The 23255-nt window shown below is 39.0% G+C and overlaps 1 protein-coding gene across 1 annotated transcript in view; it reads right to left on the bottom strand.

Annotated features, from left to right (window-relative positions):
- LOC122790852 (protein-glutamine gamma-glutamyltransferase K-like) overlaps positions 1-23255 on the bottom strand; it is a 346859-nt gene that overhangs the window by 82360 nt on the left and 241244 nt on the right. Inside the window, exon 8 of the mRNA XM_044058497.1 lies at positions 12475-12578. Coding sequence (XP_043914432.1) covers positions 12475-12578 — 104 coding nt within the window. The remainder of the gene's footprint in view (positions 1-12474; positions 12579-23255) is intronic.

Here is a 23255-nt window from a genome sequence, read left to right as displayed (position 1 = left end):
CTTGAAGAGGGTCAGTGAGGTGCTCTGCTTGACATGTATGGGAAGTCTGTTCCATAGCATGGGCAGTCTCTGGGTTATGAACCTGTCCCTCCAGCATGTTCTGTTAATTGTGGTAATGAGGTTGAGGTCTCTGGAGCATGTGGTGCGGAGGTATTGGGATTTCTTTAGATGTAGCATGTCTAACAGAGCTGGGTCAGACATGGCTTTGTAAGTCAAGCAGAGATCTCCTCTAAGTAGGTGATATGAGACAGAAAATAGTTGGAATTTTTTGAGTCTGTCCATATAGGACAAGTGTTTAAGGCCTAGGATCCTCTTTGTGAGGTATTTTTTCGGCCTCTTCAGTTGTTGCATTTGCCTAGTGAGGTACATGCCAAATGGGGCATTGTACTCCATGATTGGCCTAATGAGGGAAGAATAGAGGGAGACAATAACCTCTTTCTTCCGGAATGCAAAACCCTTAGTAACGATATGTGCCACATAGAAGGACTTTCTGACCACAGTGGTAATGTGGTGATCAAAAGAGAAGTTGCTGTCAACCTGTGTTCCCAGATCTCTTATAATGCCTTCTGTGTTCAGTGAACTACCATCAATGTGGTAATTCATGGGAACCGGGTTTTTCTGAAAGGGGGCGATGACACATTTTTTGGCATTGAGCTTAAGGCCATGGTTCTGACACCAGTAGTTGGTCTCAGTGAGGCCATTCTGTAGGATGTCAACATCACTTGGGGAGTTAATAATAGCTCCCAGCTTGCAATCATCTGCGAACTTTGTCAGCCAGAGTCCCTTCGTGTTGGCCTGGGCTTCAGAGAAGTAGATACCAAACAGGAGAGGACCCAGGACTGAACCCTGTGGGACTCCACTCGTGAGTAGTTGGCAGTCTGACATGGAGTGCGCTACTTTCACACTGTGAGTTCTAGCTGTGAGCCAGTTTGCAACCCACCTAGTGATATAGGGGTTGATGCCTAGCTTAGTGAGTTTTTGTATGATTCCTGAGTGGGGAATGGTATCAAAAGCCTTGGCCAGATCAAGGCAGGCTGTATGAACCACCTTGCCTTCATCCACAGCTCTGGTGACTGACTCAAAGAAGTCGACCAAGTTGAGCAGGCATGATCTACCCTTCACAAAACCAAACTGAGTGGGATCCAGAGTTTGGAGAGTCCCTATATCCTTGTTTATTAGGTCCATGATGATTCATTCCAAAGCTTTGCATATCAGGCTTGGGGCGATAGTTCCCAGGGTCTGTAGTCACTCCTCCTTTGTGGAGAGGGATGACTGTAGCAGTGCACCATTCAGTAGGGACAAAGCCTGAGGTGAGGCTGTAATTGAACAGGGCACACAGGTGAGGTGCCAGCTCACTCTGTAGTTCATGTAGAACATAGCTAGGGATATTGTCAGGTCCCATAGAAGCTCTAGTCTTGGCCTTGGACAGTGCTGTTTTAACATGTGCAACAGTAATACTGGGTGCCTGGCAATCTACTGGTATTGTGATTGGTCCTTTAGGTGGGGGGGTGTAACCTTGGCACTGAATCTGTCAGCCAGTGTACTGGCAATATCTGTTGGCTCGGTATAGGAGGTACCATTGTGCAGTAGCTCAGAGCAAATCTGGGTATTGCCGTGGAGATTATTTATATAACTATAGAAGGCCTTGTGTTTGTCTTTACTATCTGCTGCAATTCTGTTTTCATAGCTAGCTTTACAGGTTTTGATGAGGGATCTCAACTTTTTGTTGAGGCTGATAAGGGAGCTTTTCCAGTCTTGGGGCTTCACCTTATTCCACATCAGTTTCCTCCTTCTGTTGTAGAGTTTGTTTATGGCAACCCTTCATTCAATTGTTGAATGAATAGAGAGTTCTTCACACAGATGACAGCCAATACACCTGCATTAGGAAGGAAGGAATAGTGCCATTGTGGTCTAAACTTCTGGCTGATGTCCAGCAATACTATGTATTGGATGCAGTGGGCTAATGTAGTCCCTGTGCCTGATATAGACTACATAGTTGTCACCCCGGTTCTTTCACCCCAGCTCTCAACCTCTTAGATTAAAAATCCGGGACAAAGCCCAAAAGATAATAAGGAATGAACCCAAAATCATGGACAAATTTAAAATTTTGGCCTTATATACTTGGAACATTTACTAGAATAAGATGCTTTGTATTAGCAATTTCTGAAGAATATAAAGCCTGAACTAAATGTCTGTCATTATTTACTGCCTACAGCCATCATTGATTTGCTAGGAAACCACAGCTTTTATGAGGAACAGCCCAGATATATAAGGCAGAATCATGGACATTCTGTGAAATTAAGGACAGTTGAGAAATATACTTTCTCCAGCTTCATCAGAAATGACACACAGGCCTTGAAGACTAGGTCCACTGATCTTAAGGGGCTCAAGAGTTATGCAGGGATATTAGGATAGGTATGATGAACTTTCTTGATTTGAAGACAGTAGGCAACTTTCCTGTTCAAATTTGGTGGAAGTCATGCAAGTGGAAATTACCAAAGCATATGTAAGTGAACTAATGAGAAATACATGGGAAGACTAGATCAAGATATCAGGGTGCTGGGAGTCTAGGTTATTAACTACACACCACCCAGGTATGTTTAGCTAGCCACATTTGGGATAAGGATATCCTCAAAAAATACATGGGGCTGCACATCAGACTTAGTGCACTGAGAAAAACACAGGGTCAGATGCACATGGAAACATATGCAGCTAGGGTATGGCCTCCAGGCAAGTAGCTCAACTAGACACTGACAGGGTTAGGCAATGGAGACATATGCAGAACATTGCAACAATCCATATGGGCTCATCCCCTGTTCCTGCAGGAAACCACATCAGGTCAATGTCTTATTTATGGAGTTTATAAAGCTTTACATACAAACACAAAAGCTGCAGGCAACCCACGGCAAGTGGCAGTTCCAACCCTAACTTATACCCAACAGAAGACTTGGAGCAAGCTCATACAGTGAGATGAGATCTAGTTGACTATTAAGACATCCATGGTGGGGAAAACACAAAATATGCATGATTACAAATATTAGTAGACCCCTTGTAATATGTTTGCAGTCAATCTTTCATTATTTTGGACAATCTGAAAAAAAGATAAACCCCTATTCACAAGCTTTGATCATAATAGGTTCTCAGAAACCAGATAAGGTCCCATCCACAATCAAAAACTACCATACAGTCTCATTAATAAAAGAGACGTTAAGATCTAAGCATGCCTGTTAGCAGAAAGGCTCAAGGGGGTAATGCACACCCCTGCCATGCCAACACAAGATGACTTCATACAAGGTGCGTTCAGCTTAGATTACCTGCACAGCTGAAATGTCATATGCAGGGGGTTTAGAGGGTTCCTGAGACAGCTACCACCATCATGATCAAATCAGAACAGACCTTCAATTCAATGCACTGGAGATACTTATGGCTAGTCTTGGAGAGCATATGGTTTCCAACTGAGTATCTGTCCATGGTCCATACCTTGTAAACCTCACCATTAGCTATAGTCTTAACAGATTCCTCCTTATTGCAACCATATCAGCACTTTAAGGGCACCACACAATAATGTTGTGTGTCCTCTGCTTTGTTCCATTGAACCTCTTATCAGATCACTAAATACATCACACACAGTCTTAGGATGGTTCCTATCCTGGATGGAGACGTGGGCAGTGGGCACTATTTTTTTTTTTTTTTGCAAATGATTGCATTAATCCAAACCCTGGACCCAAGGAGATATTCTCAGAGGTATCTTAACACTTTGAATAATGTCCTGCTACCTATGGCCTCTTTTAATCAATGACAAAACATTTGCACTCTGTAATTCAGACTGCTATAAGTATTAAACATGCAGCATTTGTCTATCCTTTGCTTGATCCACTAAGTCACCCACATACATTGTGTTTGAAGAGGGCCGATAAGGTGCTCTGTTTGACATGAAGTGGGAGTCTGTTCCAAAGGTGTTGTAACCTCTGGGAGACAAATCTGTCCCTCCAGCAGGTTCTATTAATGTGACATACAAGGTTAAGGTCTTTAGAATGAGTAACCCATGTACCATTTGACTTACGGATATGCAGCATTTCCAATAAAGCATGGTCAGAGACTACCTTGTATGCAAGGCAGATATCACTTCTGAGTAGTCTGCATGAAACAGAATAAAGTAAAAGTGATTTCAGAAAACCCACATAGGACAGACACTGAAGACCTTGAATTTTCCTTGTGATGAACCTTTGTGGTCTCTCCAATTGCTGCAAATGCTTGGAAAGGTACATAGCAAAAGGGGCATTGTACTCAATTATTGACCTGATGAGGGAAGACTACAGGGAGTTTTGCTGGAGGCAGTGCCCTTACTTATGACATGAGTTGCTTGAGTTGATATATTTCTTCAATGTTTCATTAATTTTAATCAGGTCTGAGTACATTTGATCTATATGTTTTCCTTTAAACTACTGGAAGCCATCTCTTGTACCAAAGCTGGAGCTTGAATTGCTTTTTGCTGAAGAGCTGTCTTCAGCAAAAAGCAATTCAAGCTCCAGCTTTGGTACAAGAGATGGCTTCCAGTAGTTTAAAGGAAAACAAATAGATCAAATGTACTCAGAGCTGATTAAAATTAATGAAACATTGAATAAATATATCAACTCAAGCAACAAAAGGCTGGAAAAAATAGAAGAAGCTTTATCTCTGAGTGACTGCCATGTCATGTGAAACAGAGCACCTCTATGACTGTTGAAGAGCAACCTGGATGAGTGGATGGGGCACCATAAATTCTTATTGGAGATAGCACCCACAACCCTCCTGGACATGGGCAGTCATCAGTACAATCTTGGGTACTGACTAGTATTACATTGGGTTGAAATGGCTAGGCTTAAAATACCTCAGGGTTGATAGCATAGTAATCTCCTATGATTCTATGTTAAACAGTTATTCAGACAAATTGATAAAACTGCTGAAATCAGAGTTTCTAATGAAGATGCTGGCTAAATATGAGACTTCTCAAGAAGAGCTGTCTCTAAAATGGTAGAGTTAGAGGACACAGCAAGGGGAGAAAACCTAAGATTTTCTACTGTACCAGAAAAACTGAAAGGAACAAACTGTATTAATTGTTGAAAACACAATAAGCAACTGGACTGGTATTTTACCACAAGATTTGTTAATTGAAAAGGCACAGTGGGTGTATGCTGTAAATCTGACCACGAGAAAGCAGCCAAGACCTGCATTAGTAAAGATGCAATCTTGCCAGCAGAAAGAGTTGATCCTGACAGAATTGTGGCAAAAGGACAAAGTATTAAAAACTAGAGACAGTAGAGTGTTTGTGGAAAATGATTATTCACTGTACACTAGGCAAGAGAGTAGGAAATGTATCCTAGCAATTATGAAATGTTTTGAGGCAGGTGTGAGATTCAATCTACTGTATTCAGATGTCTTCAGAATATTTTTTCCTGAAGGAGCTAAGACATTTTTTGATGTAGAACAGGCTAAAGAGGAAATACAAAAGTTTGTTCAACAAAAAGTGGCACATCAAACAGAAGGGGACTCTGCTTCATTATTTTCTGATAATGAAACTCATCGAGAGACTTTGACAGTGAAACATTTTCCAGTGTTCAAAAGGAAATGCTTGAGAGACAGAAAAAAGTACAGGAGTTGATTAGAAGTACCTTGAAATTGAACTGGAGTCTGGGGCTGGGAGAAAGAGATGAATAGGAAAAAGACCAACAACACTGAAATTAGTGAATAAATGTGATACTATAAAGCATTAATCCCATTTGTGAAATATGGCTTTAGAAAAAAGTGGCTGAGAAAGAATGATCCTTTGATGGCTTTGTTAAACTTGTATGTGGACTGAATAGCTTATACCCACTTGATGTAATTAATATTTGGAAGGACACTGAAAAAGAAAAAAAGCAATTGTAAATAAAACAATGTTTGTTTTAACAGTATTTGTATAAGACACTTAATGATATAAACTGCATGTTATATAGTAAAGCAGATTTTCTCAATGTAGTCAGTGGTATCTTAAAATTATGTTTAAGTTAATATGCTATAATCTTGGGATGCTGGGGTGGGGGGTGGTGTGTAAAAGTGCACTGATTATAATATATGTGGCGTTGAGATGCTTTCTTTTACTTTTGCATAGGTGAATATCTGGATAAAGGCCCTTGGCTTAATTAAAACAAGGTTTCTTTTAAGCATGTGGCCTTTAAAAATAACAGAACACTGTAAATACAGTGAAAATTTTTCCTTTAGCAAATACATGTTCGGTGTGAATTGAGGAGCCTGCAGTGGAGGGCAGTTATATATTTTGTTTGTATGTTTCCATGGAGACAAGCTGACTACAGGTACAAGCAATAATCTTAAGGCTGGGCATTGTCTGTTGAGGAAAAGATAAAATTAAAAGGTACAAGGGCAAACAACTCAGCAAAAAATAAAGTTTGAATTTATTGGAAGTAAATAAGGGGTAGCATATTTCCCGGTACTTAAATAATTCAATGCATTTACTAGAACAGTGTGTAATTACGTTTTATTTAAAGCTAAACATTGCATTTTTTCTTAAACCTAAAAGTTAAATGTTTTCAAAAAGCATACAAGCTGGTTTTCACAACTGGGAGGGGAATAGAGATAAGACAAGAACAGACAGCAATTAGTATAAGTAGGAGCACAGACTGTAACATGTGTCTTAGCATGGATAACCTTAATTTTAGGCTAGGTAATACCTGTGGGTGCAGTTTTATATTTGGGATAATTGTTCCTATCAGGAGGGTTAAACTACATTATTTGAGATGGGGTGTTCTGGGTGTGTGTGTTTTTTTTTTTGAGGGTTTTCATTAAATTTATTTATTTGTGTTTGTTTACTGGGAAGCTCTGAATGGGTAATACCCTTTTTCAGTGGATGCCTAGAGAGAAAATCTCCATTTACTTACATTGCATTATACTAAGTTCCAGTTAAACACAGAGTAGTTACATTTCTATTTACATTTGTAGACAAACACAGAGGTGGAAGTTACTAAAGAGAAAGCTCACGTGCAACTTAGTGGAGTGTACAGGCAGCAGTTATGTATAAAAATAGTTTTGTCATTTCAAACATACAATTAAAACAAAAGGTCTTGCAAAATGTGACATAGTTTCAAATGGAGATGTTAAGAAACAACTGTATAAAAGATCAGACTGCCAAAGATTAGTGAGTGCATGTAACACAAAAGTTGGAAATAGACATTTTAAAAAACTGTCATATATAAAAGATGGGAATAACTTCTTATCATAATGGCTACACTATCCATATTATTTTGGAACATTAATGGCCTCACAGGTAGAGAGAAAAAGGGAAAAGTATTGAGTTATATTAAGAAATGCACAGTGCAAATAGCAATGCTCCAAGAGAGGCATTTGTTAAGAAATGAGCTTGTGAATTAGAAAATGAAAAGATTTCGGGATGGATATTCAGCAGAATATCACAGACAAAGGAAAACAGGAATATTTTTACTAATTGCTAGGGGAGCTCCAATAGTAATGGAAAAAAGATAATAATAGGTTCATAGGTTGGTACTTTGCTATCTGCCTGAAGGCATATATTAGCCCAGTCATGTTGTGCGGTATTCCCAGTAGTTCCCTACACCCTTGTACTAGCAGCTAGTACCCTTGGCCCCTATCTAGTAGTGCTGTTGGTGTGATCCCCGGTGTGAACTTTCTGTTACCCATCCACTCATCAAGGTTCCTCTTGAAGAGTGATAGTGAGGGGCTCTGTCTTATGTAGATCGGGACCCTGTTCCATAGTAAGGGAAGTCTCTGAGAAGGGAATATATCCCTCCAGCATGTTCTATTCATTGTTGTGTTGAGGTTTATATCCCTAGAGCGTGTAGCTCGAGTATATTTGGTTTTGCTAAGATGGAGCATGTTCAACAATTCTGGGTTGGACATGGCTCTGTATGTTAGACAGAGATCGCCTCTGAGAAAGCGGTATGCAACAGAGAACAGTCTTAGCTTTATCAATCGTGCTGCATAGGGCAACTGTTTGAGGCCAGTAATCCTCTTGGTTAGGTACCTTTGTGGTCTCTCCAGCTGCTGGAGATGTCTAGCCAGGTACATTCCAATTGGTGCATTGTACTCAATAATGGGTCTGATGAGGGAAGAGTAGAGGGGCACCATTACATCCTTAGATCTTGATGCGAACCCTTTCGTGATCAGATGGGTCACATAGAAGGATTTTCTAACCACTTTGGCAACATGGTTATCAAAGGAAAGCTGACTATCTACTTGGGTCCCTAGATCCCTCTTTCAGGGGATTACCTCCTATGTTGTAGTTTGCGGGTACTCTGTTTTTTCCAAAGGGGATTACTACGCATTTTTTTGCATTTAGCTTGTGACCATGGCTTTGACACCATGCATCAGTCTCATTTAGGCCCTTCTGGAGGATCTCCATGTTGGCTGGAGACTCTATTATAGCACCAAGTTTGCAGTTGTCCGCAAACTTAGTCAGCCACAGCCCTTCCGTGCTTGCCTGTACATCTGAGAAGTATATGCCAAACAGGAGGGATAATGGTAGCTTTCTGGAAGGAAGGGGATACTGGCCATGGAAGAGGATTAAACTGGCATGCATTTAAATTCCACCTAAAACTGATATTATGGAGCTTAAGAAAATTTTGGGAGAAATGATCAGCTTTCAGCAGGAAATATTACTTATAGGTGGGGACTGGAACTTGATTTACAACAGTGAGGATGTATTTGGGGCCCTAGAAGGGAAATATAACAGAAGAGGGTAGATTTCTGAAGAAATTTATGAAAATATTGGTATAAACTCAGCAGTAGAAAGTCTGAGAATTCCCCAAAGTACAATACCTTTGCTAGACTAAACAGAAATTATAGTTCACAGGAATGTATGTATTTAATTGAAAGCTCTGACACATATCCAATAACTATTTCAGATTGTGAGCAATAAAAACCAAGGTAAAAATGCAGGATGATGAAATAAAAATGAGACACAGGCACTTCCCCACCTACCTGTTAAAAAAGAGGAAGTTAAGGAATGGGCAGTGGAAATTATTCTGAGAGTTATAAGGGAAGAGAGAAATTTCTTCAGAAGTTATAGCTAGTGAGTGGGATAAAATGAAAGTGGAAATGAAATATAAGGTAGAAAAAAGCAAAAGTGATATGGTTTAAGAAGTAACTGAGATTAGAGGGGCTGACAAAGGTTGAAATACTGAAGAATAAGGGGAATCCCACAGAACAAGAAAAGGCACAATTGCAGAATGCAAAGAGAAAATAAGGGAATATTTGGATAATATGCATGAGTTTAGAAAGATTGCTACCAGGCAACTGTGCTTCGATAATAACTCCAGAGCACAAAAACTTGTAGCACAATGTTTTAGGCAACAGAAAGTAGGAATGGCTGTTGCCAAACTTAGGGAGCTTATAACAAGAAAAATAACCAGTGATCCTGTCAAGGTATTAGAGATATTTCATAAATTTTATGAAAATTTGTATAAAGTAGAGAAATGTGGAAATTAAGAAAGAGCACAAATGGAATTATTTATGGAAGACTTAAGTATGCCATTGTAGAGGTAGATGAGACTCAACAATGAACAGTTAAGATGAGATAAAAATGGTGATGTATAATCAATCTGCATTAAAGTCTCCAAGAACAGATGGTATTCATGTGAAAGTTAGGAGCTTGGACAAAAGAAAGTGATAAAGATCTGGAAGGTTTTGTTTAACAGTATATTAAAACAAAAGCAAGCAGCAACATCCTGGAAGAAAGCCGTGGTGGCTATAATACCTGAATATGGTAAAGACCCATCAGACCTAGCTTCATAAAGTCATATTTTAAATTTAAACCATGATTTTAAAGCAGTTGTGTACATAATAGCTAAAAGACTGGCGAAGGTGTTGCCAAAACAGATATGGATTATTGTGGTTTTTATGGAGGGAAGACAAACATTTGACAACATTAACAGAAAAGTGATGATGCAGAGGGAAGAAATGAGAAAATGCTGCTGTTGTTAGTGGGTCTTGATACAGAGAAAGCACTCAGCAGAGTAAGTTGGGATTTTGTGAATAGGACAATGGAAGCATTTGCATTCCCTGATAAAGTAATAAGGCTAATTAGGAGGATATACAAGGGATCAGAGGCAATAATTAAATTGGAAGGGTTCTTCTCTCATAAGTTGTTTATGAAGAGAAGAACTAGGCAGGAGTGTCCTTTTCCTCATTGTTATTTGCTTTATATTTACAGCAATTGGCAAAGAAAATAAGGGACTCAAATTCAGGGATATAATTCATAGGGTCACAGGAACATAGGTGTGTACTAGGCTAATGGCCCTGGAGTCTTTACAAGCCTAGCCCATTGAAGTGCCCTGGCATCATGCTGCTTGACGTTAGTTTCCAGTGCCTCTATCAAGTAGAGCCATTGGAGTGATCCCGGGGTAAACTTACTATTTCCCATCTACTCATCAATATTTTTCTTGAAGAGGGCCAGTGAGGTGCTCTGCTTGACATGTATAAGAAGTCAATTCCACAGCATGGGCAGTTTCTGGGTTATGAACCAGTCCCTCCAGCATGTTCTGTTGATTGTGGTAATGAGGTTGAGGTCTCTGGAGTGTGTGGTGCAGAGGGATTGGGATTTGTTTAGATGTAGCATTTCTAACAGAGCTGGGTCAGACATCTCTTTGTAAGTCAAGCAGAGATCACCTCTTAATAGACGATATGAGACAGAGAATAACTGGAGATTTTTTTGAGTCTGTCAATGTAGGACATGTGTTTAAGACCTAGGATCCTCTTTGTGAGGTACTTTTTTGGCCTTTCCAGCTGTTGCATTTGTCTAGTGAGGTACATGCCAAATGGAGCATTATACTCAATGACTGGCCTAATGAATGAAGAGTAGAGAGAGATGATGACTTCTTTATTCCTGGATGCAAACCCCTTGGTAATAGAGTTGTGCAACATAGAAGGACTTTCTGACCACAGTGGCAATGTTGTGGTTGAAGGAGAGGTTGTTGTCAACCTGTATCCCCAGATCTCTTATAATGCCTTCAGTGTTCAGTGGGCTCCCATCAATGTGGTAATTAGTGGGAACTGATTTTTCCCAAAGTATGGTAATCAAGAAATGTTGGCTTTATTTGCAGACGTTATTATTTATTATTTTGTACCTGATAAAAAGTAGAAAAGGACATCTCAGTGTTTTGGAACATTTTGAGACAGTTTAAAGAATTTTTATGATATAAAATTAATGAAGATAAAACAAAGACTATGGAGTATCGGCAAAGGGATAGGGAGAATATTAAGAGAAATAAATGTTTTGGCATAGTTCTTAGTTAAATCTAGAACAGAAGCTGCTGTTAAAAAGTGATAACTAGTAGGGCATATAGAATATTCCACAATAACTATAGGAATCAATCAGAGGTTAGAAAAGATTGAGAAGAGAGACTGGATTAGCAATTCACAAGGAAACAATTGAATGACATGTGCATGGCTCCCAGGTCTGCAAAGTTCAGAAGATGTAGGAATTTTGCTTGGAAGTGCTTGCATAGGTATTTTATACCCCAAGCAGACTCCAAAGAATTTTCTCCATGTAGATGGTAAATGTTCGAGATGTGATGGGAAAGAAAGAGGTAACTGGGAACACATGTTTTGAGAGTGTAATGAGCTGACAGACTTTAAAAATTCACTACAGAGTACTCTGTCAGAATTACTGAGTGAGCAGGAAGTAATTCTTCTGAGCTGGACACAGAATATGAACTGCCTAGACACAGTAAGGCCTTTTAAGCTTAACTCTGGTGGCTGCCAAAAATGTTTCACTAGAAGATGGAAATCAAAGTCTAAACCAACTGTATTTGAAGTATTAAATATTATAACAGAGACAGAAGAACTGGTAGTGGGATCTTAGAAAAGGGTAGGAGCAAGTTACATTGAAAAAAATGGGAACTGTGGGAACAATGCATGTAGAATAATGTTTTGAAGGAGGAGTGAGGTTTAGAGGAAGGCAGGAATTGAGAAATTTATGCAGTGTTGGACTGATGATAGTTATGCAAAAGGACAAATGTGATGTATAATGTTTGTAACGAGGAACATAGCGATATGATGTATGCTTGCCTATGTCCGAAGTGATAATTCAGTAAAGGTGTTATAAAAATTTACTGTTTTTGAAGTATTTATGTTATACTATAGTGTAAGCTAATGATATATAAAAAATGCAACATTCTCCTGTTGTAAGCAGGTAATGGCTGAAAAAGTGTCATAGTGCTCTATTCCAACTACCTGCTCAAAATAAATTAATAAATAATGTAAGAAAAATTAAAGGGACATTCAAAATGTATTTTTGACTGTAATAAAGACCATACAATTACGATCCTAGTCTGCTTCAGAGTTTCCTGTCATTGTTGTGACCTAATCAATTCAATTGTATAACACTCAACCAATGCAGTCCTTCACTTCATCCTACGACATACCCCTAGGTCAAAGGCATATGGGATTATCAGAACTCATACTTACCATCACTTTTTTCCTGGGGAGTTGCGTCAATTGCCTGCCACTCGTTAAACCCAGCAGGCAGGTCAGGTCTACATATCCAAATTTCATTCCAGACATGGAAGTTCCTTTTTTCAAAAGAAAAAAAAAATCAAGGTTAGAAAGTATTGTCACAGTTTTTCTTCATGACCTTTCTCACAAACAGATACTTTCATAGAACTGGCAGATGTTTTCATATGTTTACTTCTTTTTAATACCTGTATTTGAAATAAAGTGTCATTTAATTAATTTTACTATTCTCTGAACATTTTTCCTCCTAACTTATCCATCTTTGAAATTTGTTTTGCTTTCTTCACTCTCACCAATGTAATTTGTCTTATTTAGGTATCTCCTAAATCATGCTTTACCCTGTCTTACTTAACTTTACTTGTGCGAAATATGTCAAAGACTTTTTTATTTTGTTAAATTTTTTATTTTTTTTGCTCTCTGATATCTGGCCATTAGCTGCTCCTGGTGCCTCTTGTTAATCTCTGGGTGTCAGAAGTCAGCCTTTCCCCCAGATATGATCTGTTGTTCAGAGTCAGAGAAGAGGTTGAGGTAACCCAGTGCAGTATCACTTTCCTACCATGGAGAATGCTTTAAATCATACCACACTCCTAACTCCACATCCATGCATGTGACATGTAATTTTGCCAATTGCAGAATCCAACTATCAGCCACAGCATCCCTGACATCATTTAGTAGGTGCTATACCCCCACCAGTGTTCTCTGAAGTTTTTCAGCACCAGCCAGATTACCATCTCCTCCCCCCAATGGCTGGAAAAATACATTTTGCTTCCTATCTTCCAGATAATAGTCAAACGCAGGTCTCCCGGGCTAAAGTCAGGGCTCCACACTACTGCAGCCTTGATCCAACAAACAAATTATTGATTTTACAAAGCAAACTTTTCTCTGGAAACACATAGACACTGGAACAGCTGACACGCGCACACGCACACACGCACACACACACACACACACACACACACACACACACACACACACACACACACACACACACACACACACACACACACACACCCAGCAGTGACAGGACAGCCAGACAGTGTGCCATTGCATGGGGGCAGACAAAAGAAGCAGTGCACTGGACCCTTCCCACAATGTAATGAGGAGAGACAAAGCATATAAGATGCTGCACAGGACAGGTCTTGCATGTCATCTGGGACAATAGCGATATGATGTATGTATTATTAAGGTACTGACTCATACCTACCTGTTCAGCATAATCACCATTTTCACTTCACTCATTTGTAAAACATAGACAATTTATATATACATTTTGGGTCTCTATTAGCCAAGATGACCACTTAAAGGTGGATGGTCCCTTTCTTTTCCCCATAACTCACTCTAAACCAATCTTAACCACTGAAAGGAGCTGTCGAACTGAGGAACAGCTGGCAAAACATTCAGTCATTTTCGGGGCAGGAAAGGAGATCAAGATGTCCTGACCTTGGATTATACACTCCTAAATGGTGAGATTTTTGTATATATCATATACGTTTCTGAGGGGAGGGGTGTGCAGTAACATAACCACGTGCCCATATGTGATCCCACTCTGCACTGATGCCTTCCCTCCTTTCTATGTGCTTGCACACACCTGTGTGACACTAATGCTGTTCTGTAGTCTCCATCAGAGACCAGCATTGTACTGCAAAAGCTCAAGTTCTTCCACCAAGGAAGGTGAGCTGTACAACAGTTGATCAAGCCTTCTTCCCACCCCTCTAGCCAGCCCTTCAGCCTTCCAGGTCACTAGTCAGTCTTGGGTCACCAGCATCACAGACATCCAGCCCCTAAAGCCTTAGAAACCTTTGGTTATTGAGTCCCTTCCCTCTTCAACAATGGTTGAATATTCTTGAATGCCTATGTCACTGTTCCTGTGCTCTGGCAAGTCCTGCACTCTCCACTTTGTCTCACTGATGACACTGCCTTGTACGATGAGCCCTTCAACATCTTTCCTGTGATACCACATGGGTTATGTGTTGCCAATCATTACACTGCATGTCTCAATGAATGTTTTAAAATTATTTCTGTAGCAGCAATTGTGTAACCTGTTCTTTTTGCATTATAAGAATGCCCTCATGCATGCTGTCATACCTGCATTTCTTAGGCACTGAAACACCTAAGGAACAAGAATCCAATAACCATTCCCTTCTGCTTCTGATTACTGTAAAAATATCTTAAATGGCATGGAAACCTGAATGAAGATTATATCGGAGTTAGAAATGCTGTTCAGAATGTGGCTAGCACCATGTTTTTTTAAACAGTACATTCTAATTGGGAGATTTTTTTGCTCTAATTTGCATGGAAACTGTATTGTGTATTGTAGTCCCAAAGGCGGGGGGGGGGTCTGCAGTAACTGACTTTAGTCCTGCTTATGAGAAGTGCTCACTGTCCTACTAGCAGTCTTGCTGATATCAAAACACTACAGATTCAAACATTCATAGGACATGGCATCATTTAGTTCAGGAAATGTTTAACGGGTGGCATGATGCCAGGGTAATCCTGTGGACTAGGCTCATAAAGGCTCCAGGGCCATTAGCCTAGTACACACCTATGAACCTGTGGTATAGAGTGGTGGAGTCTGCTGGATAGAGGTTGATGTGAGTGGCTGACACAAGCTTGTCTATCTTGGTTTGGAGGATGGTACAAGTCCTACTGCAAGAAAAAACATATGAGGACTAGACAGAAGGTGTTGACTTCATTAGCAAAGGGTAGGAAAGTTTGTGTGAACCTGCCAAGGAAAGAGAATCACTTTCCAGTTTGGCACCGTGGATGTGCAGAAGCATGCACCTGTGAAGGAACATGATGAATGGCATGGTATCTACTGTTCAGCAAGGAGGGGGGACTAGGATAGGAAGAGAAAAAAAAAACAACTTAATCCTTCAGGATAACAGCCCCAGGTCTCTGAATTTCATATCACATATCTGATGCTCTTGGATGCTGGGAGGCAGACAGAATAAACCTATAGGAGTTAGTGACCCAATGGGATATCAAGTAGCCAAACAGAGAATAAACATGCTCTTCAATGTTAAAAACAAAATCCAAACTGCAATAGAGGGGAACTGTAAATGCTTGTGTACAATAAATCTTAGCTAAATAACAGAGTATCTTAATAAAAAGCATTACAAACCAAAGATTTTTGTGCAAAATATTTTCAAAATTTATTTAGAATAAGCGTTATAACATGCATCAGTATAAGTTGCAAAAGTGCTGTAGTACCCAAGGATGTTAGTGCTATAAATATTACTTGCAGCAATTTGTTTTTAATTAATTATTTTTTCCTCAGTGCACATCTTTGTAATGGTGTGCATAGAAGTTTAACCACAACCAGGTGAATAATGGAAGTTTGATTTCTCAGATGTTACTGCAGGAAAACGGTTTGGGTCCTGAAATTACATTCACACCTACAGTGCTGCCTAGGGATGTCAGTACAGATGTTAGATAAATAAAACTCTGTTAAGGTAAGAGTGTAGGAATTGATTTTATATTAAGATATAGCTGTTCATGGTCTGGTCTTTTTCTTAAACTAAATTTACTAATAGATTTTTTTGCTAATGAGTAAAACATTTCCATCCGTATGGGATGAAAGAAATACAGTATTGCATATTTTACATCAGTGCATAAACACATTACAAGAAGTGATGGGCCTATCTTTGCACTTTCCTTGACAGCCACATCATTTGAAAATATTGTACAGATAGAGTTTCATAGGTTTCTTAACCTTGATTGATTTATTATCTCTGGCAGAACATTAGTTTACTTCAAGTCACAGTACTCAGAAATGCAGTTATATTATTAGTGTATATTTTGATGATGTACAAAACCCTATAGCTATGTTTCTGAACATTATCATAGCCTTCCGATCAGCAAAACATGGCTTTCTACAACAGACATTAGGAGATCTAGGTATTACGGAGTTTGTGAAATTATTTTGGAATAATGAAAGTATGTGGCCTGTTGAACAATGTCTGGAACATTATATCTGCAGATATGTAGCTGATTCAGGGCTTTATACAAGAGTTTATACTTTTACATTGCTTGAAAATGAATTAACTAAGTTTTGTACAGCCACTAAACCACAAATAAGTTTAGACAGTGTTTGTAGATGTGGTATCATACCACTGATACATTTATTTGTTACACTTAAACAATAAAAGGAATACTCTGAGGGTGCTGAATTAGATTCTAGTTAGATTCTACCTTTACTTGAATAGGGTTCTGCTAGCTGGGTGAGGCAGCTATATTGTGATGCAGTATTATCATTCAATTACATTTCTGTGTGTCACAGTTGCAAGTTTATAAATTATATGTTAAATTCTGTATTTAAAAAGATGATTAAAAAAAAACTCTGCCTAACATAAATGTTACCAAACAGAAGAGGCTAAAGCACAATGTACATTTTCACAAAAGCAACCCCTTCACTGTGAGACCACTACAAGCAGCATTTATTTCTCACCATAATCTTAGAAACAGTTATTTTTAATGGCAGGGTTTGCAGGAAATACAGCCATCTTCCAGTAAACAATTTGTTTCTCACTTTATCTGTAGTACTATTTCTTTTGGGAGAGAGCATATGATTTAGAATGTCTGCATCAGCTAAATTTCTGACAATGTAAAATGAAGTTCTTGCAGAAAAGTGTATTGGGGTTAGATGTTTAGAAGTTAAGTTAGTTGCACTGTTTGTTAAGAAAGGGGTGGGGGAGGAGAAAACAGCTGATAGACTGATACAGTGCATCATACACTAGGCACAAGACAAAAGGTGGAGAAGAGACTGGAGGACAGAGCAAAGCAGATTGATAGAATGAAGAGAGTAATGCTTATGAGGGGATTTAAATCTGCCAGGAGCAGAGTTGGGTAATCTGAGCTCCGGGGTAGAGAGGAAGCGGTAGTTCAGTGAGGTTCTGGTCCAGGAAGAGATCAACCTGCTGGTACAGGATGGAATGAGAAAAGACAGAATTTCTGCCAAGGTACTAATCAAAGCCCATGATGTCTAGGACATTCAGATGAAGGCAGTGGCATGTAGTAGTCTGACAAAATATTAGTTGTACTGGTCAGTCTTGAATACTGCTAGAATGTTAGCTTGCAGCACTTTTCTACATACCATTTCCAGAAAATTCTGTTATAAGATCTTTATTTTAAAATTTTCTAAAATAGCTTATAACTGTATATATTGATTTCTTAAATATTAATTATAATCACCATAATAATGTGTTAACTATACAGTATTGCTGTTTTGAGAATGACTTACTTAACATTTTTAAGTGGATTATGCTGAATGGATTCCAGAAACTGAATGGTGCAAGTTTTACTGGATGGTATCATTTTTTTCAAGTGTTTACTGTACTGTACTGTAACATTTACACTTGTGAAGCTGTTCTTTGACTTCGAGAACAGAAATGAATGTTTGAATGAATAAGAAATCAAAAAAATTCTTTAACTTTTGTCATAGGAAAGTTTCTTACTTGGCCATTCTGAGACTCTTTAGAATACAAAGTTAAATCCATATATATATATATATATATATATATATATATATATATATATATATATATAATATCAGAATGTATTTATTTATTAATCATTTATTGACTGAGGGGAAACGGATGAAGAATTCTACATGGAGGGGGAAGAGGATTTGTTTTCCACAGAAATAATCTTAGTGGACTATTTTCAGGCTCAACTTGAAGTGGACAACCAAAAGTACAATTTTCAGCAAAAATGTTAACTCATATTTGAAGACATTTGCAGAGTATTAGCTATACACATAAGACAAAACATTGCATGGTGTATTATAACAGATTATGACTCAGTGAGGAGATTAAAAGCATGAGGCATAAGGGGAAGTTAGAAGGAGGAGGAGTGAGAGATAATGGAGTGGGTAGGCTATAGTAGCTGGTGAAATATGAATATCAAATCTAAAATGCCAAGCAGTATCTGCACATGAGTTTGAACTAACAGAAGGAGAAAAATCTTATGTCATTGTAAAGTCACATGAGCATACCGGGTTAGTCACATGTAAGTTGTCTGTTTGAGGGTTAAGAGTGAAACTTTATGAGTGGATTCTTTTTTTCCCACTTCCCACATTTAATATTACATGTCACATTCCCTTTTATCTGCAACATACTGTATCTATCATACGTCTCATACAGGACATCTCACTAAATAACAAGCAGTCAGGTGCCCAGAACAGAATCAAAATCTATTGAAAAGAAAGAAGAAATACATTGTGGGGTAGCAAGGTTCCACTCTACCAGCTACAATATTTTAAATAATCAGCTTTGAGATCATTTAAACTCAGAGGAAACTCTGACACTGCTGTATGTCATCTCGGTACCAAAGGTCTGTTTTGCTGTCTGACAAGCTAGCAATTTTACATGTTTTAGCAACCATGATGTATAGTAATGAATTCTTAGTTATTCTAGGAACACTTATAGTATATTCCATTACTGCATGCTGTATCCTCTTGTGACTGTAATGGCCATAATTAAAAACGTATTTGAGGATTTACTTTCAATTATGCATCACAATAGTGTAAATAAACTTTTGAGTCTGGGTTAATGAGGAAAGGCATATGAGATAACAGGAACTCTTGAGTTAGAGGGTTTTCCATTACAGTGCTTCACTGTTTGAGAAACATAAGAATGCACTGTGAGAACTTCAGGGAGCCATATTTATTTAATTGAGGTGCATGGTCTGGCACCAGCATCTCCTTTCTGGGTGAGCCTGTGCATGGCAGTAAATGTGCTTATTCTAACAGTAGTTCCTTAAAAGCTCACCCATGGCCTACCTCTACACTCAACCCATTCCTGTGACAGTAGGGTACCTTCTCTCTGACTTTCATGCAATAGTAGGTGTCTAGTCTATCAGTAATCTGTTAAATAAACAAACCTGTTTCCTCTGTTTCCAAAGGACAACCTGCCACACTGGCAGTTCTACTTCCTTCATCTCTCTGTCCATACTTCTACACCTATGTTGCACCATAAATATGCAAAATCGATTAATAAAAACAACAAGGTTTTAAGCCCATATTTAATATGAAGAGCATAGCTTTTTAACTCTGCAAACATCAATACTTTTACCTACAATAGCCATCCCAATATTTTCTTCAGACCAATTCATGAATCTAAAAGCTACCATTTTGCAGATGTGTTATAGACCAGGACCAAATAAATCTCATATTCGCAAATGAGCACCTTTTTGCTTTATAACTTATAACAGTTTGACCCGGAAAATGTTAATTTACAATTAATTTATATTAAGCTATGTTTGCTATTTACATTTGCAATATGGAGTCATAAAGCAGCTAAAAGAGGAAGTCATAAAACATATGCAATTTTAATTTATTTTGTTTTGTCACTTGCAACTAGCTGGATAGTTGCACAGACCCTTTTAAAATGGACCCAAGCCATAAGGGCAATGATAAGAACAACAAATAAATGCACAGCTAAGTGCCAGAGGCACAATAGGTAGTACATATGCCTTTGCTGATGGAAGAGGAGGAGGTTGTCCATTCTTTTCCCATGCCAGGGGATTAGATACATTTCTTCCATTACTCATAGGTTGGTACAAGGTTATTGGCCCTAGGGCCTATACAAGCCTAGCCATAACAATTCCCTGGCTATTTCTTCCCACAGTATTTACTTCCCTGGACTCATGTCTAGCAGGGTGACTGACGTGATCTCCGGGGTTAATTTCCTATCTCCCATCCAATCATCAAGGTTCCTTTTGAAGAGGGCCAAAGAGGCACTCTGTTGACATGTATGGGCAGTCTATTCCAGAGTCTGGGGATTCTCTGGGTCAGGAACCTATCCCTCCAGCATATGTTGTTCATTGTGATAACAAGGTTTAGATCACTGGAGCATTTGTCTCTGAGGTATTGGGATTTCTTTAAGTGTAGCATGTCCAAAAGCTCTGGGTTTGACATGGCCTTGAATGTTAAGCAGAGGTCGCCTCTGAGTAGACAATATGCAACAGAATATAGGTGGAGTTTTTTAGATTGTCAGCACAGGGCACCTGCTTTAGGCCTGTGATTCTTTTAGTGAGGTATTGATGCAGCCTTTCCAGTTGTTGCAGATGTCTTGAGAGGTACATACCAAACGAGGGATGAGTACAGTGGGACAATGACCTCCTTTTTTCTGGATGAAAAGCCCTTAGTGATGAGGTGTGCCACATGGAAGGATTTCCTGACTGTTGTGGTGATGTGGTTATTGAAGGTGAGACCACTGTCCACCTGTGTCAATAAGTCTCTTATCACACTTTCAGTGTTTAGTGTACTGCCACTCATATTGGAGTACAGCATTATTGGATACTGCACTCCTGAGTATGCTGTACTTCAAGTGAAACATTAAACTGAGGTCCCATCTGCCTGAAATGGCAGTAGCTCAGGTAGATGTAAAAGATCCCGTGGCACTTATTGAAAAGAGTAAGGGAAGTTCCCCTTTACCTTGGTCAGTTCCCCTAATAGTATAAATACCAGCTCAGGTCTCCCTTGCAAAGAGGCTGTTGGCTTAGTGGGACTAATCCAGTCAGCAAATGCTAAATAAAGATAATTTAGTATAGCCAGTTAATTAGCATGTTATTGGGAGGAACTTGGAGTGCCTGGGAGAAACTCACACAGACATTGATTAAAAGTCAGGAGAGAACTCTGGTCCCTAGAGCTGTGAACCAAAGATCTTTCCAAAGAGTCATTGCACTATCCAAAAACAGCTAGAGCATAAATTAAAGAGGAACATAATACTTAATGTATTCCTTAGCATCTTAGACTTGCTTGCTCCCCCTCGCAAAGTCTGAATCAAGTCCAACATATCTCCATGGCTCTCAAAAGCCACTCATACCCTTATGATAACTACAGACAAATTATGGAAAAACTGGTCACAAACTAAGCTCCCTGCAGACTTGCAAAAATATAAGGAACTCAGAAATCTGACCAAAAAACACATAAACAAAGATAAAAAGGAATTCTATAACAAATCTCCCACAGCCCTAAAATCAAATCCTAAAAAATTCTGGAACTCTATTAACCAAATATTACATCCCGGTAATCTTAGCTCCCCCAATCCATGCCCAGACAAGACATCTGAAGAAACTGCCACTATTGTGAATACCTATTTTATCAATTCAATATGTAAGTTATTCAGCCCTAACCCAAACTCCTCTACTACTAACATCTCCAACTTTTCTGAACTTACTCCTAATACTATCTCCTCAAATACCTTCTCCCTCAAACCTGTACCTACTAGCTACATCAAAACTCTACTCTCTAAACTAAAACCATGCTCAGCATCAGCTGACAACATTCCTTCCACTTATCTTCTACTAGCATCTGACTGTCTTGCTCTCCCTGTATCTATCCTAATTAATCACTCTATCTCTGAATCTAAAGTCCCTTCCATCTGGAAACAATGCTACACTCTACCTATACACAAAGGAGGTAACTCCTTTGATATCTCTAACTTTAGACCTATCGCTATCCTCTCCCCTCTCTCTAAAGTACTAGAAAAATGTATTCATAAACAAGTTATGCAGTATCTAATACAGGAAAATCTGCTTACACCCACTCAGCATGGCTTCAGACCCAAACATAGCACCACTACAGCTCTATTATCCTTCCTCAACATTGTCTCTATAGCCAAGGACGACCATAAACTTATTTCTTGTCTATTCTTGGACCTCTCAAAAGCTTTCAACACTGTCTCACACTCTCCTCTGCTGCACAAACTGCATAACCTCAAGTTCTCCTCTGATACTGTTGCATGGTTCTCCAGTTACTTCACTGATAGATCTCAATTAGTGAGATGGCACTCTGCACTCTCCCCTCCTCTCCCTGTAAAAATGGATGTACCTCAAGGATCTATCCTAGGGCCTTTACTTTTTAATATCTTTACTAATCAGCTCTATACCTCCTGTCCTCAGTCATCTTTAGTGCAATACGCAGTTGACTCTGTAGTCATCAACACAGTCAACTCTCCCTCTAAGCTCTTCTCAGCTACTCAGGCATCTTTTAACTTAGTTGAAACATGGCTCTCCAACAACCAGCTCATCCTTAACCCTAAAAAAACAAAGCTGTTACTCTTCCTATCTAAAAAAATCAACAATATTAAACCCTCCTTCTCCATATAGTCCCTTAATAACACTCCCATTCAGGTAGAATCCAGCACTAAGCTCTTAGGCGTAACTATCAATGATCAGCTTAAATTTGACTTGCATGTTAATAACTGTATCAAAAAGACATTCAAAACTAGGGCTCCTTTACCATAACAAGAAGAAATTCCTTACCTCTGAAGCCAAAATTGGTCTCCCTCTCTTACCTACCTTCTATCCAATCTAATGTACAATTCTCAAATTCTCACAAATCTTAACTCAGCACTCCCAACCAAACTCAAATCTGCCTACAACAAGGTAGCTAGATTTGATGCCCAACAAACCTACAAATCCCATCACTGTCTCTCTCTAAAACACTTAAACTGGCCTGAATTACCCCACCTGCTTCTTCTCTCTCAGCTCCAGATCATCCATTCTATCCTATACCAGCCTTCCTACTGCCCAGCACTATCCCCTCTCATCTCCCATTATTCTCCCTCCAGACCTCTCTGAAGCTCTAACCAAGACCTGCTACAAATCTACAAAACCAAGGCTAAATTTGGACGCAAGATGTACAGCTATCACCCCACTATTGCCTGGAATAGGCTCCCACTAGAAATCAGGACCCTTACACATCCTAAACAATTTAAGACAGCCACCAAAGA

Source organism: Protopterus annectens, chromosome 16.part0 (genome assembly GCF_019279795.1).
Source record: "Protopterus annectens isolate FY-2018-M chromosome 16.part0, PAN1.0, whole genome shotgun sequence".
Classification (NCBI taxonomy): domain Eukaryota; kingdom Metazoa; phylum Chordata; order Ceratodontiformes; family Protopteridae; genus Protopterus; species Protopterus annectens.
This window is presented reverse-complemented; position numbering and strand designations above follow the sequence as displayed.